Below are 15,318 nucleotides of genomic sequence, written 5' to 3'. Positions count from 1 at the left end.
GGGAGAGAGGGAAAGAGAGAAAGAGAAAGAGTTAGGAGTGGGGTTCGTTGAAAGAACACGTAGAACTCGTTGAAAGTTGAGAGAGAAAAAGAAAAGAAATTAAAGAGGAAGGGAGAGCAAAGGAAAAAGTGGCAGTAACGTGGACTATACTGTAGTTAGGTTCGGACTAAGAGGTGATATAAAGGCATACGTCGCATCCACTTGGTTCAACTTACCTGGAAGATCGAAGATCGAACACGACAAGAAAGAGCCTAATCGGCTAAAGCTTCACGACACCACGCCACTTCTCCAACATCATGTGAGTTTATCATCGTATTATAATTTGCTATTTTATATAAATATATCGAATCAATTAAATGAAGAATAATTAAGAATCGTTTAATTATTGAGTTACTTATTATAAACGAAATTGCTTATTATTTTTTGTTATACCTAATGTGGACAATGTTTTCGAAACTTGACGATGACCGTTTGAACGTTTTTTAAAATTTGATACAAATGATATTTCACGAATAAGTAAAATGAAGTAAACGCTCCTTTACTTCATTGTGTATTAATGATATAATATGTTCTTTTTTCTACTCGTCAAGATTAGACTCTTTTTTCTTTTTTCTTCGTGTTTTAATTAATTTGCTGTGTAAAAATAATTGTTTCGCTTTCTGTCATCGCACAAGCTTACAAGATCTTCGATATAATCATGAGATGCGATCTCATGGAATTGACTTACGATTATGCGATTAATAAACGAGTGATAGTGAAAAATATATTATATTTTATGTATAGTGTTCTTGATAAAGATAAACAATGTTTGTGTAAAAATATTCAATGTCTAGTTAACAAAGATAAAGCTGAATTTTTAATAATTTTGTAACATGTAAAGAAAGAGAGAGAGAGAGAGAGAGAGAGACAGACAGAGAGAAAGAGAGAAAAAAAATAACAAATTTAAAGTTTACCTTATTAAGTCGTGCTTGTGCAATTAGCATGTTCATTTTTTTTTTCATTTTTCATCATCGTAATCGCATTCGAAATTATTCTGTATTAATTAACTCGCCGATAGGAGACCAGTAAAAGGTTGTTTTTCAATTGCTGATTAAAAGAATAAAAAATCTTTTATTGATCTCTAATCAACGAATATTAATTTCTTTTAACTTTAACGAAGGCTGACGTGACATTTAAATGATATATCGTGTGTACTACGTTCAAATCGACATATCGAAAAAATTCAATATATTACTAAGAACGTGCGTGAGTTTTTATTTTTTTTTTTTTGTTAATCGAGGCGAGAAACTGGTTCTAAAAACAAACTGGTTCTAAAAAGTAACGAATGTCGTTCAAGGCCAATCTCATTGTTTCCACATAATAAATTGAAAAACGTTTCAAGAAAGGAACATAATATCAGAGATAGAATGTATAAAAATTAATGCTGTACAAATGAGTTGCATAACCATGGATTTTTCTCTAAGATAAGTAAACAAAATATACGAAGCGAAAAGTTAGTCTTTTTAATTATGTGATTAAGCATTAATACTTTTCCAGGATAAAAGACAAGTATTTTTCTTTTGATAAAAGATAATCGAAGTATAATTTATGCAAGTTTTAGCTCCTTCAATTCGTTCGTTGGCTTAACAAACACGAATGATACGAACTAGATTACTACGTAATTGCGCTATCATTTTAGCATGCATGTTTATTTGATTATAACAGACAGATACATGTATGCGATTCTTCGTAGTTGATGCAAATTAGGGCATCTTATAGGCACGTTACGTAAAATCAAATTAGGAGATACCTCGTTTAGAATTATTAGGTTACTACGACGCATATAGGATTTTTTAATCAATATATATATATATATATATATATATATATATATATAATTGTTTGTATGTGTGTACGTATATACAAACAATTCTTTTTAATTCAAAAATTAAATAAAAGTAAAGACAGTTAATCGGCATAAATTATTATTAACAATGTTTTATAAAATATTGATTTCGATTGATATAGAAAGAATGCTTTAAATTCGGCAAGATCGTATGAGATTGCTAAAATTAAATTTAACGTAGTTGGATAATATATAGTTATCTAAAGTTATCAATCTAATTATATATTATATTTATAAGCATTATTATTATTGTGTATATGCATTTAGATTTCTTTGATCGATAAACTTTATTATTTGTACTTACGATAATACTCTAATTACGATCAACAAGAGTCGTGCCATTTAAGCGTCACGTTTCTACTTTGAAATTCGAGAAAGTGAAAGGGTCGTAAGAATCAGATCCACGTCGTGTTAAAGTCAAGAAACGAAAAAAAAAAAAATAAAAAGTATAAATATGATATGACAGAACTCGTATTGATAACAAGCGATATCGACATAAATGTAAAGTGTGAAATCACGTCATTGAGCGTGACGCGTTGAAACGATAGTTCTCGTGATAGGCAAAAGTAGGATGTAAAAGTAGGATGCAAATGGAAACTTGCAGAGTAGTTCTCCTGCTCTCGAAACTTTCCCTTGGCTGATGCCGAGAAGTAGAGTAAGCTTATTGCCGTTATCTTGCGGTGTGGCCAATCGAGCCGAACGAATAACTATTTACTTTTTCTTTTCTTCTTTATTTTTTTCGTAGTTTTGCGTTTTTTTTCGATAGTTTTGCGTTAGCTTGAAAACGTGACGATAATTCGAATTCTATCATACCCTTACAATTGTACATTTTATTAACGAATAAATTTCAAGTAGTTAAATATAATTTCTTAACAAAAAGAACGAAAAAGAAATGGAGAAAAGAATTAATGAATACAAGTAGAACGTGAAAAAAAAGTAGTTTTAAAAAGTAGTAAAGTATAAAAAATAGGTTTACTTTCTCCTTTGATTTGGAGTTCGAAAGTGTCGAGTTTCGATCATCGTAGCTAGTCGTATTGAAAGGAGGAAATTTTTTATACGATTAGCTTCTGTGTTTGGCAGAGCGAAACGAACGAACCAACTAACGATTTTTTGATTTTCTTAACAAGTTATTAATCTCCTTTTAAGAAATGTATCTGTTCGTATTATATGTCACTATATGTTCATTATAATATTATATAATTATAATATTCATCATTATAATATATTATTGTAATATTTAGTATTATATTATATAATTACAATATTTATACGTGATACTTTTAAACAATTTATATGTATGTATATATATATATATATATATATATATATATATATCTACATCTATATATCTATCTATATATATATATGATTCTATACGTATGAACATATACGTGGTATATAAGTAAAAAAATATTAGATATATTAGACATAGAATAGTTATTACAAATAACGAACATACATATATCAAAATTACTCTATATTATATATAGTAATTTATAAGCGATTTATATATTTAACGCGTCGTTTTATGGAAAAAAAGGAAAGCGTAATTTCGAAAATGAATGATAGAGGATGAATTTATGATGACGTGAAAGGAGAGGGAAATAAAGAAGAATGAAAGACGAGAAGAAAAGTTACTGCATGGACGTGGGATCGAAAAGAGCCCCGAGCAGTGAAAGTAAGAAACCGGATGAACTTTTGCTTGCAAGCGCCTCCGAGATTGTTGCTATTTGACGAGTTCTAAATCGTTGGAGGGAGAAAAAAAATTAATCAAGATAAAAAGGCTAAAAAATCTTTGGTACTCGCCTACGCAAATAGTTACGTAAGATGGACTGGCGATATATTTCACTTTTACAATCTTTCGAAAAACGAGATAATCGATCTCAAGATACTTTACGAAACATTTGAGAACTTCGTAATTATCACTGAAAATTGTGTAATATTTACGTAACGAATCGATTGGTCAAACATGCAGAGATTTCTTACATTGACAGTCATAATAATGATTGAGGCAAATTCTATAATAAAAATGATGAAATAAGGAAATATTCGAATAATAAATATGCGTTAATCGAATGATTTAAAAGTATAGGAAAATATTAAGAATAGAATTCGAAAAAAAAATTTTTTTTGCTTTTAGGTCGGTGAAGTCGGTGTTGGATACTGACAACTGTTGTATTGGCCAAGATAAGAAGAGTGTTATTCTTCGATGGCACGTAACATCATAAATCGGCAACAATCACTAGTAACATTTACAACCCAAAAAACCAATGGTTTTTTTACTCAACCAATGGTGAGTTTAATTGTTTATTATAGATTCCTTATCCTCATTTGTTTACCATCGATTATGTATTTCCTTTTAATCTCGAGAAGATATGACTAAGCGTGTCTGATTGATCAGGTGTGAGATTTCTTATCAATGAAACGTAATTAAATATTTTTTTTTTTGTTTTTCTTTAGGACTTCTTTTGGTTGAATATGACGAAGTATTGGTAAACACAAAGGAAACAATTAAGGAATCTTCATCATCCGCTGTCCTGGTTTATATCAATTGTCTTTCACCGGATACGATAGTACGGATCTTCGACTTCAAAACTAATACTTGACATAGATCAAAATGACGATTGGATATCGATCGTTAACGCTGATCCAAATTGTTGAACGGCAATATAATCTTATTGCCTATTAATATTTGAGATCGAGCGGCGATTCTCGTAGAATTTGAAAATATTACGGAAATATTTTCCGAATATTAACAGAAATTGATGAATCTAATATAGTTCCGGATATTCTTCACGATCGAGACATCTTCCAGGGAGGTTCCTCGCTGAGTGCAATCAACGAATCAAATTCAATTACTTTTCGAAATTCCTAAAACGTTTGTATTTTAATACAAACTCAATAACATACTTTGTACTGATTTAATTGATATAATTTTATATGTTTCAAATACTAAAAGAAAAAGAAAAAGAAAAAAGAAATTGATTCGTTGACTGGTCACTCGGTGTTTCATCAAGAAATCTAAAATCGGCAAATCCTTCCTTCTTGCTTTACTATTTGAACGATTCTTCCAAAAAATTATTCCATCATTATTGAGGTTTTATACTCATGGGAATAGTTGGACCTTCTCGACAAACCTAACCTTCTGTGATAGCCCTTTCTCGCTTGTATATCGATTTTCAGGTACCTCGCAATCTCATCGATTCTCTTTTTCTTTGTCGCAATCAAACATGGAATCGATGAAATTACTTGACCATTTGAAAACGATCTTCGACAATGATCTATGAGTCTTTGCTAAAAAATTCTCAGCGCTCTTACTATACTTTAGCTATGTCAATTTATTTTGATTTTTTTATCTCCTTATATTTTTTTCTAATCTTGCTGCTTTATCATTTCTCACGCAAAATTTCAAAATTTCTATCCCACGTGCAGCCTCTCAACTTTTTCTTTTTCATTTGATTTCTTCTATGTGTACCTATCTTATCTTCTATAATGATTTTCACTTTTATTTCTTCCACTCTTTATCTTTCGTTGCCATCAACATATCAGTATTATCAAACTCAAGATTTGTTGCTTGATCTTGCCAATATGAATTTCATTTCGATATACTACTTTCTACTATTTTCTACTTACATTTTCATTCTTAAACTTCCCCTTTTCTCTCAATTTTCTTTTCAACTTTAACTTCTGTAAAGTTTCCGTTCAAGATCTCTAAAACGCATTTTTTCTTTAAGTCTGTATATTAATTTTCTCATTGTACAAACTTCTATTTCTTACTACTGTACCTGAACTATCGTTTCAAAGATATATTATTTTTCTAATTACTTCTTAATTTTTCTCTTCACTAATTCTCTCATCACATCGTTTCTTAATCTCGTTCCTATTCTATGTTCTTTACTATCTTACTTATTCTTTATTTTCTACAAATTACTTTTTTCAAACTATTTAATTCTCCTACTATATATATTATAAATAAAAGCTTTTATCTTATTTCCTCTGTTTCTCTGTTCTGCTTGTTTATTTCTCCTTCTTTTTTTTAAAACTTTCTTGAAATAATTTCTTTTGTATACTTTATGAAATAGTATATCTATTTATGAATTATTCATTTTCTTATCTTTTTTTTTTTCTATCTTCTTAATTAATCATAATTTCTACATATCCTTTAAACTATTCTATCTTCTTCTTTCATCTTCATTTTTACTTTTTTCTCATTGTACTCAAAAGCTTGAAAATACTTCTATGAAATATTTGTGTCTGTCAACTTATTTTGTACAAAATTCTCTTTCTCTCTAAATCTACTTTCATTTCGTTCTATATCTTTTTTAATCCGTTTCTATCATATTACTTGCGTTTTTTCTATTTCTATATTCTGATTAATTCTATCTCTGAATTTATATTTTCTTCTTTCTTCTTTTTTTTTCTCTTATATATCTTTTTCTTTGGTCTTTTTCTTATTTTTTTCACTTCATTTTGTCCTTTCCTTTTATGTTTCTATCTTTACATCTTTTCTTTTATGTTTTTGTCTTTTCATCTTTTCTTTTATGTTTCTGTCTTTTCATCTTTTCTTTAATGTTTCTGTCTTTTTTTTTCTTCCTATCTTCTCTTTCTAATCTTTTCTAATCTATCTACAAGAGTGCAACATCATTTCTAGTCTATTGCTATATCTGTATTTCAATACTTTGTTTCTTTCTATTAAGCAATATAAAACTGAACACTGTGATCATTACTTTCTTTTCTTTAACGCTCAATTTCTTCTCTTTTCGTAAACCTATTCTTATCTTTGTACATTTCATTTTTCTTTTTTCCTTTATCTCTCTCTTTCTCTCTCTTTTTATCTGTCTCTTTTATCTTCCTCTACTGCCTAAAATTCAACGAATGATGATAGTATGAAATTTAACTGTGTGTTTTATCACGCACATTTGTACTATATTCTAATATTTCTTTAAAAATAAATCAAAAGAATAAAAAAAAAAAAAATGTAAAAATGGGCATAGAAGAAAGTCGATCATTTTCGTCTTTTAATTGATAAATCATTTACTATATCCTTTCTTTTTCTAGTCTACTTTTCCCACCTATTAATACTCACTCTGTACAAAATCTAGTGAAAACATAGGTTTCCTATGCACTGTGATTAGGATGTATGTTCTATCATTTATATGCCACTATTCTTTGTATCATCTTTCGTCATAGCTTATCTATTGTACTATAGCACATCATTGCCATTACATATGTATCTGTCATTTCTTTCTGATTTTACAACTGCGAATCTGTATACAGAGATTATGCATAATTTATTCAATATCTGCGAAACAAATTTATTATAAATATTTCTTTTCCTTTTTTAAATAAAACATTCGGTCTTTTTCAATATCTCTTCACTTCTTCATTATCTATTATTTTCCTTTACTTATTTTCTACTGCGTTTCACTTTCTTTGAAAAAACTTCGCTTTTCTGTCTCTTTAACTTCTTTTCAATTTGTAAATATTCAATTTATAAACTCTTGTAAAAATTTTCATCTTTCCGTTTCTCTTCGTCGCTTTATCTGTCTTTGCTATCACGACTGTTAAGTTGACGAGAAGATTGTCAAGTAAAAAGAAACAAATAATCAATATAAACAAATTGAATTTGTAAACACAAGGTTAAAAAGTGATTTTATCGAATTTAAATTTTAAAGCCTAGCTTGGCTGTGAACGATGCGCCTGTTCCTTCCTTTCCTAAAATACTTTATAAATTTGAAATCTCAATGAATACGAACAAAAAATCTTATATCTTCTTATATAAACAGTATTCTGTTCTTTCTGCAAAAAACAATAGAAATATGGAAAAAAAAAGAAATATTTCGAACGTTCATTTCAATGACATTCCTTTCTTTAAAAATAACTCATGCTATTGCATAAGTTTTTCAATGGCATTTTACAGAAATAAAATAAGAAATAAAATTAAAAAAACTCCTTTATTCTCATATATAATTATCTATCTTTTAAACGCTTATCTTTAAAAAAAAAAAGAAAAGAAAAGAACTTATTTAAAAAGTCAGGTATATTAAGCACCTTCAACTAATATATTCTATTAATAACATTCGAAGAGCATTTATACATTTGTTATAATTATTTATGTTACAAAGAATGGCAGAAAATAAGCAATACAATATAATTGATAATACATGTAATATAAAATTTTAATCTTTTGTCAAGTACAGCGGTTGAAAGTTTCTTATTGATACTTATTGACTTTTGTACGGGATATTTCTTAGTTTCTAGGCGCAATGATTAATATTTACAAGAATGATCAATTCTTTTTCTGGATATTAAAAGCATGATTTCTTATTATTCTTACTATAAATATGCTTCTTGATGTGCTAAATGATCTTCTTAATATTAAAACAATTGATTTTTAATCAAATTCTTGAATATTTCCTTTATATATTTCTTTAAAATATATGAAATTAAAAATTTTCTCCTATATAACAATTGTATAAAAATTGTAGAACTATTTAATTCTCTACGATAACAAAATTATATTAAAATGATATGTTACTTAAATATTAAGTTCAACCGGACCGCTCATGTATTTATATTTTTTGAGAACAGGATGAACTTCTTCCTTGATAAACTCGATAACCTGCTCGGGAGCTCTACCAACGAAGGTTGAAGGATTTAACAAATCATCGAGTTGACTAATTATTGGCTCAAAGTATGGGTCCATTTTAATTCTATCAATCAAATCATTGTCGAGGCCATGTTGCTTTACCTGATCTCCAGCTTCTTGCGATAGTACTCGAATTTTTTCATGGCATATCTGAATAAAACAGATTTATAAATAAACTTATAAAAAAAAAAAGAAAAAAAAAAAAGAAAAAAAAAATAGTGCATTAGAGAAATAGAATAAAATCTCACTTGTCTATCGCCACCAGCTTTCACCATAGCCATTATAATATTTTCAGAACACATAAAAGGTAATTCCTGAGCAACGTGTTTTGCAATGACCTTGGGATATACTACTAAACCTTCCGTGATGTTTTGTAACGTCATAAGAATGACATCCGCTGAAAGGAAAGCTTCAGAAAGAGTTATTCTACGTATGGCTGAATCGTCCAGCGTTCTTTCCATCCATTGAGTAGCTGCGGTTTGAAATGCATTACTGCAGAGTGTTATCAAATGACGTGCAATACTGCAACATCTTTCGGAACGCATCGGATTCCTCTTGTACGGCATGGCACTTGATCCTATCTGAGTCATCTCAAATGGTTCTTCCAACTCTTTCATGTTCGCTAACAGCCTGATGTCGGTACAAATCTATTAAACAAATTTTTTAGATTTTCAAAACAATATCTTTCAAATTGAAAGGATCTTTTTACCTTGTGAACAGTAGATCCTAATGAACTTAAAACGATCAAACATTCCACATCTACTTTTCTACTATATGTCTGTCCTGTAACAGCATAATGCTTTTCGAATCCAGCCATCTTTGTTACTAGAGCATCTAATTGCTTCACTTTTTCAGAATCACCTAAAAATTGACATAATATCGTTAGTACTATAATTAAATTAATTAAACAAGATATATTTAATAAAAAAAGAAAAATTTGTTTAATAGATTTGTTTATTTTTAATTCTCTAATCTTTAATTATTTTTACATTCAAAATCATTTATCTAAAATTTTACTAACCATCGAACAATTGAAGAAATGACGCCTGAGTTCCTGTCGTACCCTTTACACCACGAAACTTTAGATCATTTTTTGCACGTAAAAGAGCTCTTTCGTCCATCAGTAAATCGTGAAGCCAAAGAGAAGCTCTTTTACCAACTGTCGTTAGTTGAGCTGGTTGTAAATGAGTGAATCCTAATGTTGGAACGTACGCATGTTCTGTGGCAAATTTGGAAAGATTTTGTATGATTTTCGCCAATTTAGGTAAAAGAATTTGAAATCCTTCATGAAGTACCAGTAGATCCTTAAGAAATAAGAATGAAATTAAATTTTGTTAACACTGAATCGATCAAATCATGCAATAATGTGTTTATTCTTTGGAAAGTACTTTTCATGGGGATGTTTATATTTTAGAAATATATGAAACAATTCATTACCGTATTATCACCAACGTAACAACTAGTAGCACCCAAATGAATAATAGGTGCTGCTTTAGGACACTGCTTCCCAAAGACATGAACATGAGCCATTACGTCATGTCTGGTAGCTTTTTCTACTTTGGCAACAGCTTCGAAATCGATATTATCGATGTGTGTCTCCATTTCGTTGATTTGGTCTTGAGTAATAGCCAATCCCAATTGCTAAAACAATAAAAATATATAAATTATTTATCCGATCGATTATCAGAAATTTATAGATCGAATCGTATGATTAAGGGACTTAACCATTCCCAATAAAACCTTTGTAAATTCAATGTTTTTGGAAAATTAGAAATTTTCATGTTGTTTATATTTTAACAAATTTACGGAATATAAAACGTAAATTTTTCTAAACTCCCTTAAAACAATGAAATATGTAGTATCTAAATATTCGTTTTCTCTTTAAAAAAATATAATGAATTTCTCAGAGAACGATCTATGACTCATTATTTGTAGTAAAGGCAATAGTAAAGAGTTTTTACACCACTGCATTGAATTTAAAAAAAAAAAGATAGAATGCGTAAAAGATAAGACGAGACGAATGAGCAAGTACTTGTTCGTTATCTCGTAGAATATTATCTGATTAGATACGGAGAGCTTGGTTTTCTGGATCAAAATCGTTTAATAGTGTTGTCTCCACTTTGCTCATTCTTCCTCATTGCGAAGGTGTTCCTAATAAACTGGCATCAAAATGGTGTCCATTGAAACAATAGCATCTATTACAATAAAAATTCTTAAATTGGTGAGGATACAATGATCATTTATAATGGAAAATCTAAAAATGGAATTTCTATCGAGATATTTGTGAATCAAATAAAATGAATGATCTAAAGGGATTACGTTGATCCTATCGATCTTTTCTCAGTGTGTGCAAGTGTTTCGTTTTTATGTGCTAAGTTTATAACTTATAATGATTTTTAATGAAATTATTAACGGTGACATTCTATAATAAATGATTTATAATTAAAGAAAAAAAAGAAAAAAAAGAAAAAAAAAGAAAAAGAAAAATGAACGGAGGAATTCCTTTTCTGACTGTTTGAATGAGATTAGTAACATAAAATTGAATGATTTGTTGTCAAAATTTATTCGGAATTTATATTTACTTATATGATTGAATCACCAAAGTATTTTTATGATCAGAGAATATCATAAATACAGTCATTAAGAAAAATTTTACGCGATTTCATGATTCATTTCGTTTCTTATCGACTTGCTATAGATAAGAAATGTTGTTTGTAAAGTGATACGCTTTCATTTGTGATACACAAAAGTGTGAAACGAGCACGTTAGATTCACCATAACCTTTTTTTGTGTATTAGTCATGAAATAGTAAAAGAAGAAAAAAGGAATGAGACGAAACTAATGAATTGTAAATCATTTGAAATGCATCTTATTTCTTTTTCAGGTGATAAATTTTATTATTCTAATTCTATATCGAACGGGATATGCCGGCGAATTTTTGGGAATCGGTGGACAATGGAATCTCAACGAGGATAAAAACCCTGATGTTGAGATCGTTGGATCAGGTGTTTTCGTAGGATTTTTTCTGTACACTGGTGTTGTTCTAATTACTTTTTGTTTTGGTACGACTAATCACAAAAAAAGTCTCGTCGTAAGTTCAACGTTTCGTGATTATTTATTAGACGGGTTTCGAAAAAAGATAATATATAATTTATCGTCATTATTTTCCTTTTTTCAGGACATTATCATGAACTTTCTAGGCCTCTGTATGTTCCTCGCTGTTGGCGGCACAGCTCTACACTATTGGCATGGATATCAGCCAGAGCATAAATTTGAATATTTAGTACCAGAAAAAGAGGTATTACGATGAATAAAATTATATATTTTATCAAGTTACAATATCTTGAATTATAATATTTATTTATTAATATGTATTTTTTTAAAGGTTGGATTGGCTCTTGGTTCGCTATGTATTATAGAAGGAGTATTATATCTTTTGGATTTACTATTAAGCGTACGGCATTTGACGAAAGAAGAATATGATTAACGCGTTCATTAGATATTAAGTGAATATTTTATACTGAAAGTTAATCCATTTCATAGATACATTAAAGACGATTAATCATACTGTCATAAAATAATTTCACTCGTCATTGTACTAATTCGAGTCATTCACATTGAAATACATATTTTATTACATTTTATAGTAAATAAAGTAACTAACGTGGACAATGGCAAAATTAATTATTATAAAATAATAATTATTAAGACAGATTGTGTACGAAGAAATTATCGATTCTTTGTGTTAATGTGCATGTGACTTGTTAATTATTATAATTTTTAAATAATTATTTGCTGCAAAATCATTTTCCGCAGTCTCTAATGTTAATAATTGAAATGTATATACATACTATATAATAGTATATAATAGTATATATATACATTTCAATTATTAACTTAAATGTATATACATATACTATATAATAGTATATATATAGTATATATAAATGTATATATATACTATAATCGATAAACGATAGCACTATCAATATCGATATCCTTATCACGAAGGGAAATTGACATCATAAAAAATAAATTTAAGATCTCTCGAGTTTTCAAATAAGAAAGATAATTTATTTGATCAGAAGAGAAAATGGGTCGTACTTGCAAGGAATTATGGAAGAACTTTCACTTTGTTTTAAAAATGATTGTTTTCGTGAGCGTTAAATAACCTTTAATCAATATTTTTTCTTTAATTCATTAATAATAATTATTTTATATTCACTTAGAACACTTTATTGGGCATACATTTCTTTTTTTTCGATGTTTATGCAGCATGTCATCAACTTTATGCATTTGGAATTGGTTATTTTTATACAACATTGATAAATATGATTATCATATTATATGCTTATGTATGGTTCAGTACTACCTTTATTTGGGTAATGCTAATGAGATTCTAATTAATTATTAAGTTAGATAACATTAATTGATCTCATATTCTATATTTATAGGAATGCTGTATGATTATAGTCACAGTACTGATGTTAACAATTAGCACATTTTCATTGATTTATGATTATTATGACGATGATGGAGCAGGTGACATTTATATTGACAAACATACTCGTGAGTAAATGTATAAATTATTTAATAATTTTTTTTACGTATATTTGAAAATTTAATTATCAGGATTTTATAGAACACGAAAGCAGATCTTTCGCCATATCTCTTGGACTAGCAACTAGTAATTAATTAATATTAAATTATATCTTTAAATCATTAATTTTTTCTTTATTATTGTAATTAAGAGATAAAAATTATTATTTTAACTTTATTACTTTTTGTCTCCGATAGTCTCTATAGTGATTCTCATAATCGACTTAGTATTGTTGATAATAAAAACTGGTAAAGGAGGAGCAGGAAATGGTCGATTACGTCGTGGTGGAGGTGCAACGCACGCTAGAACTGCTGAAATTGCCGAATAAATATATTTTTAATATAACAAATTTATACAATTATAAAATATGGATGAATGATTAATAAAAATTTGAACGTTCTTAATGTTCATCGTTTTCTATTTCAAAATCGTATATTGAATAACTGAATTTAGTTATCAATTATTAGTAGTTATATTTAATATTTTATTATTTATTTTAATATTTATTTAATCAATTAATGTTATGCGTGATAAACTTCACGGTGATTAGAATTCATTTGATAAATGAAAGAGTTTGTAAAACGTCTTTTAAAAGATTATAGTCTTTTATTTAAGATAATTCATTTGGTAAGTAGATCGCTTAATAGAATTTTCTTTTACAGGTAATAAACTAAAAAATAAGATTTAGGTTTTAGTATGCGTTTGTATGAATATCTTATCAAAATGTCAAGAACATTCGGTACCAATGTGGTTATGGATCATTTATTCAATAAATTCCATGACTTATGCTATTATCTTACTTGTTTTGAGTTTGGCACATATTTTTCAAAAGAAGAAAAACGTCATGGTATTATTGAAATATTTATATTTTATTTGTTACTTTTAATAATAATATCAACATTTCTATGGCTTTTTTTTTTATAGGAATTCACCTATTTTCTAATCGGTATTACTTTATATTGGATAGCAAGTATATCAGGTATCATTAGATATTATACGATAATACAGAGTAACAATAAAAATCAATGTGATGAGAAAACAATTGGAATCATTTTAATAAGTACGTCTGGATTATAAATTTAGTTTTGTCTGTTACAATGTTTACGAATACAAAAAGATAATTAATAGAATAATTTTGTCACATAATTAACAGTATGCTCCTTCCTAATGGTGTTCGATGTTTGTATGAAAATTTTTATGGATAACAGGCAAGTGTATCTGATAGCAGAATTACGACCACAAGAAATAGAATTGTCAGAGCGTTGATAAGAACGATCCGACGAAAGATGTGACTAAACCTTTAAATAAAAAAATTAAAACATTTTTTATTATTCAAACTTACTCCTTTGTTGTACCTTCAAATAATATCAAATTCTTCCACGAAACTTGATTTACGAAGTTTTGGTTACAATTATATACACTAAATCAGCAATCAGAAGAATGACTGAAAAAAGATGTATATAGTTCAAGAATCTTTTAAAAATTCATATAAAATCAATTTTTTAAACTGGTGAAACTTTTTTTTTTCAATCATAAATACCTAGAATTATCGTTAAAATGGAATGCAATGTTAAATCCATGAAGATAGTAACTATCATCAATATAATATAAATTCCAATCGCAAATACCTCCTTGATATAAAATTATAAGAATATTGATAAATTTTATTTTTAAGAATTTTGTTAAATAAAATGACTGTCTCGATTATATATGTAACCTACCACCCATGGATCAGGATTTTCCCAAATGTAAGAGAGGATGTAAGAAAGTGCAACAAAGAACCAACCATGAAGAATCAACAATTGACCTGTATCGAGAGTGCGATGATAGTAAATAATTCCTAACAGACAGAGTACCTGAATAATACGATGAGAAGATAACCTTATTATTATACGTTATGGAGTTGTTATTTCTTACGTATATATGTATGTATACTAACCCATTCTAACAATCTAAGAAGAAAATTAATATCGGTGAAAAGATTGCGAAACGATTTCATATTTTCAATTAAAATTCGCAGTATTTATTAAATATGTGTTTATACCGATTAACATATTTCGATTGATTTTATCGATATAACAATATATAAAATATCGAATTAATTGAATCATTGCTCCAAACTTCGCATACTTCAGCTTAATAAATATCATCACTATCTTTCTACAATTGTATTTAATTTAATTT

At 28.2% G+C, this 15,318-nt stretch overlaps 3 protein-coding genes and 1 long non-coding RNA gene across 5 annotated transcripts in view; 3 read left to right on the top strand and 1 right to left on the bottom strand.

Moving 5' to 3' along the window:
- Positions 1 to 6,633: 6,633 nt before the first annotated feature.
- Positions 6,634 to 15,318, bottom strand: part of Adsl (adenylosuccinate lyase) — a 35,798-nt gene continuing 27,113 nt past the window's right edge. Inside the window, exons 2-6 of the mRNA XM_035869501.2 lie at positions 9,972 to 10,175; positions 9,556 to 9,838; positions 9,244 to 9,395; positions 8,783 to 9,181; positions 6,634 to 8,684 (exon numbers count right to left, since the gene is read on the bottom strand). Of these exons, the coding sequence (XP_035725394.1) occupies positions 8,424 to 8,684; positions 8,783 to 9,181; positions 9,244 to 9,395; positions 9,556 to 9,838; positions 9,972 to 10,175 (1,299 nt within the window). The 3' untranslated portion in view covers positions 6,634 to 8,423. The remainder of the gene's footprint in view (positions 8,685 to 8,782; positions 9,182 to 9,243; positions 9,396 to 9,555; positions 9,839 to 9,971; positions 10,176 to 15,318) is intronic.
- On the top strand, positions 8,954 to 12,170 carry Ssk (smooth septate junction protein snakeskin). Of its 2 annotated transcripts, none has more exons than XM_085656785.1 (4): positions 8,954 to 9,091; positions 11,419 to 11,625; positions 11,713 to 11,832; positions 11,920 to 12,170. In XM_085656785.1, exons 1-4 carry the CDS (start codon positions 9,044 to 9,046, stop codon positions 12,019 to 12,021), a joined length of 477 nt encoding a protein of 158 aa, XP_085512911.1. In that variant the 5' UTR covers positions 8,954 to 9,043; the 3' UTR covers positions 12,022 to 12,170. The 2 variants fall into 2 exon arrangements, with proteins under 2 accessions (XP_085512911.1, XP_035725401.1); XM_035869508.2 differs by lacking the exon at positions 8,954 to 9,091 and adding an exon at positions 10,170 to 10,755 and having other exon boundaries at positions 11,920 to 12,168.
- LOC146873074 (uncharacterized) lies at positions 12,431 to 13,558 on the top strand. The gene is made up of 2 exons (XR_014982130.1): positions 12,431 to 12,916; positions 12,989 to 13,558. It is a non-coding gene; the product is annotated as an uncharacterized LOC146873074 (long non-coding RNA).
- LOC118443059 (uncharacterized) lies at positions 13,644 to 14,435 on the top strand. The gene is made up of 3 exons (XM_035869509.2): positions 13,644 to 13,981; positions 14,059 to 14,194; positions 14,288 to 14,435. The coding sequence occupies exons 1-3, from the start codon at positions 13,841 to 13,843 to the stop codon at positions 14,398 to 14,400; spliced, it is 390 nt and encodes a 129-aa protein (XP_035725402.2). The 5' UTR covers positions 13,644 to 13,840; the 3' UTR covers positions 14,401 to 14,435.

This window comes from Vespa mandarinia, chromosome 4, assembly GCF_050613455.1.
Source record: "Vespa mandarinia isolate Hongniang chromosome 4, ASM5061345v1, whole genome shotgun sequence".
In the NCBI taxonomy this organism is placed as follows: Eukaryota; Metazoa; Arthropoda; class Insecta; order Hymenoptera; family Vespidae; genus Vespa; species Vespa mandarinia.
Note: the sequence above shows the minus strand (reverse complement) of the source record. Positions and strands in the feature narration are given on the sequence as shown.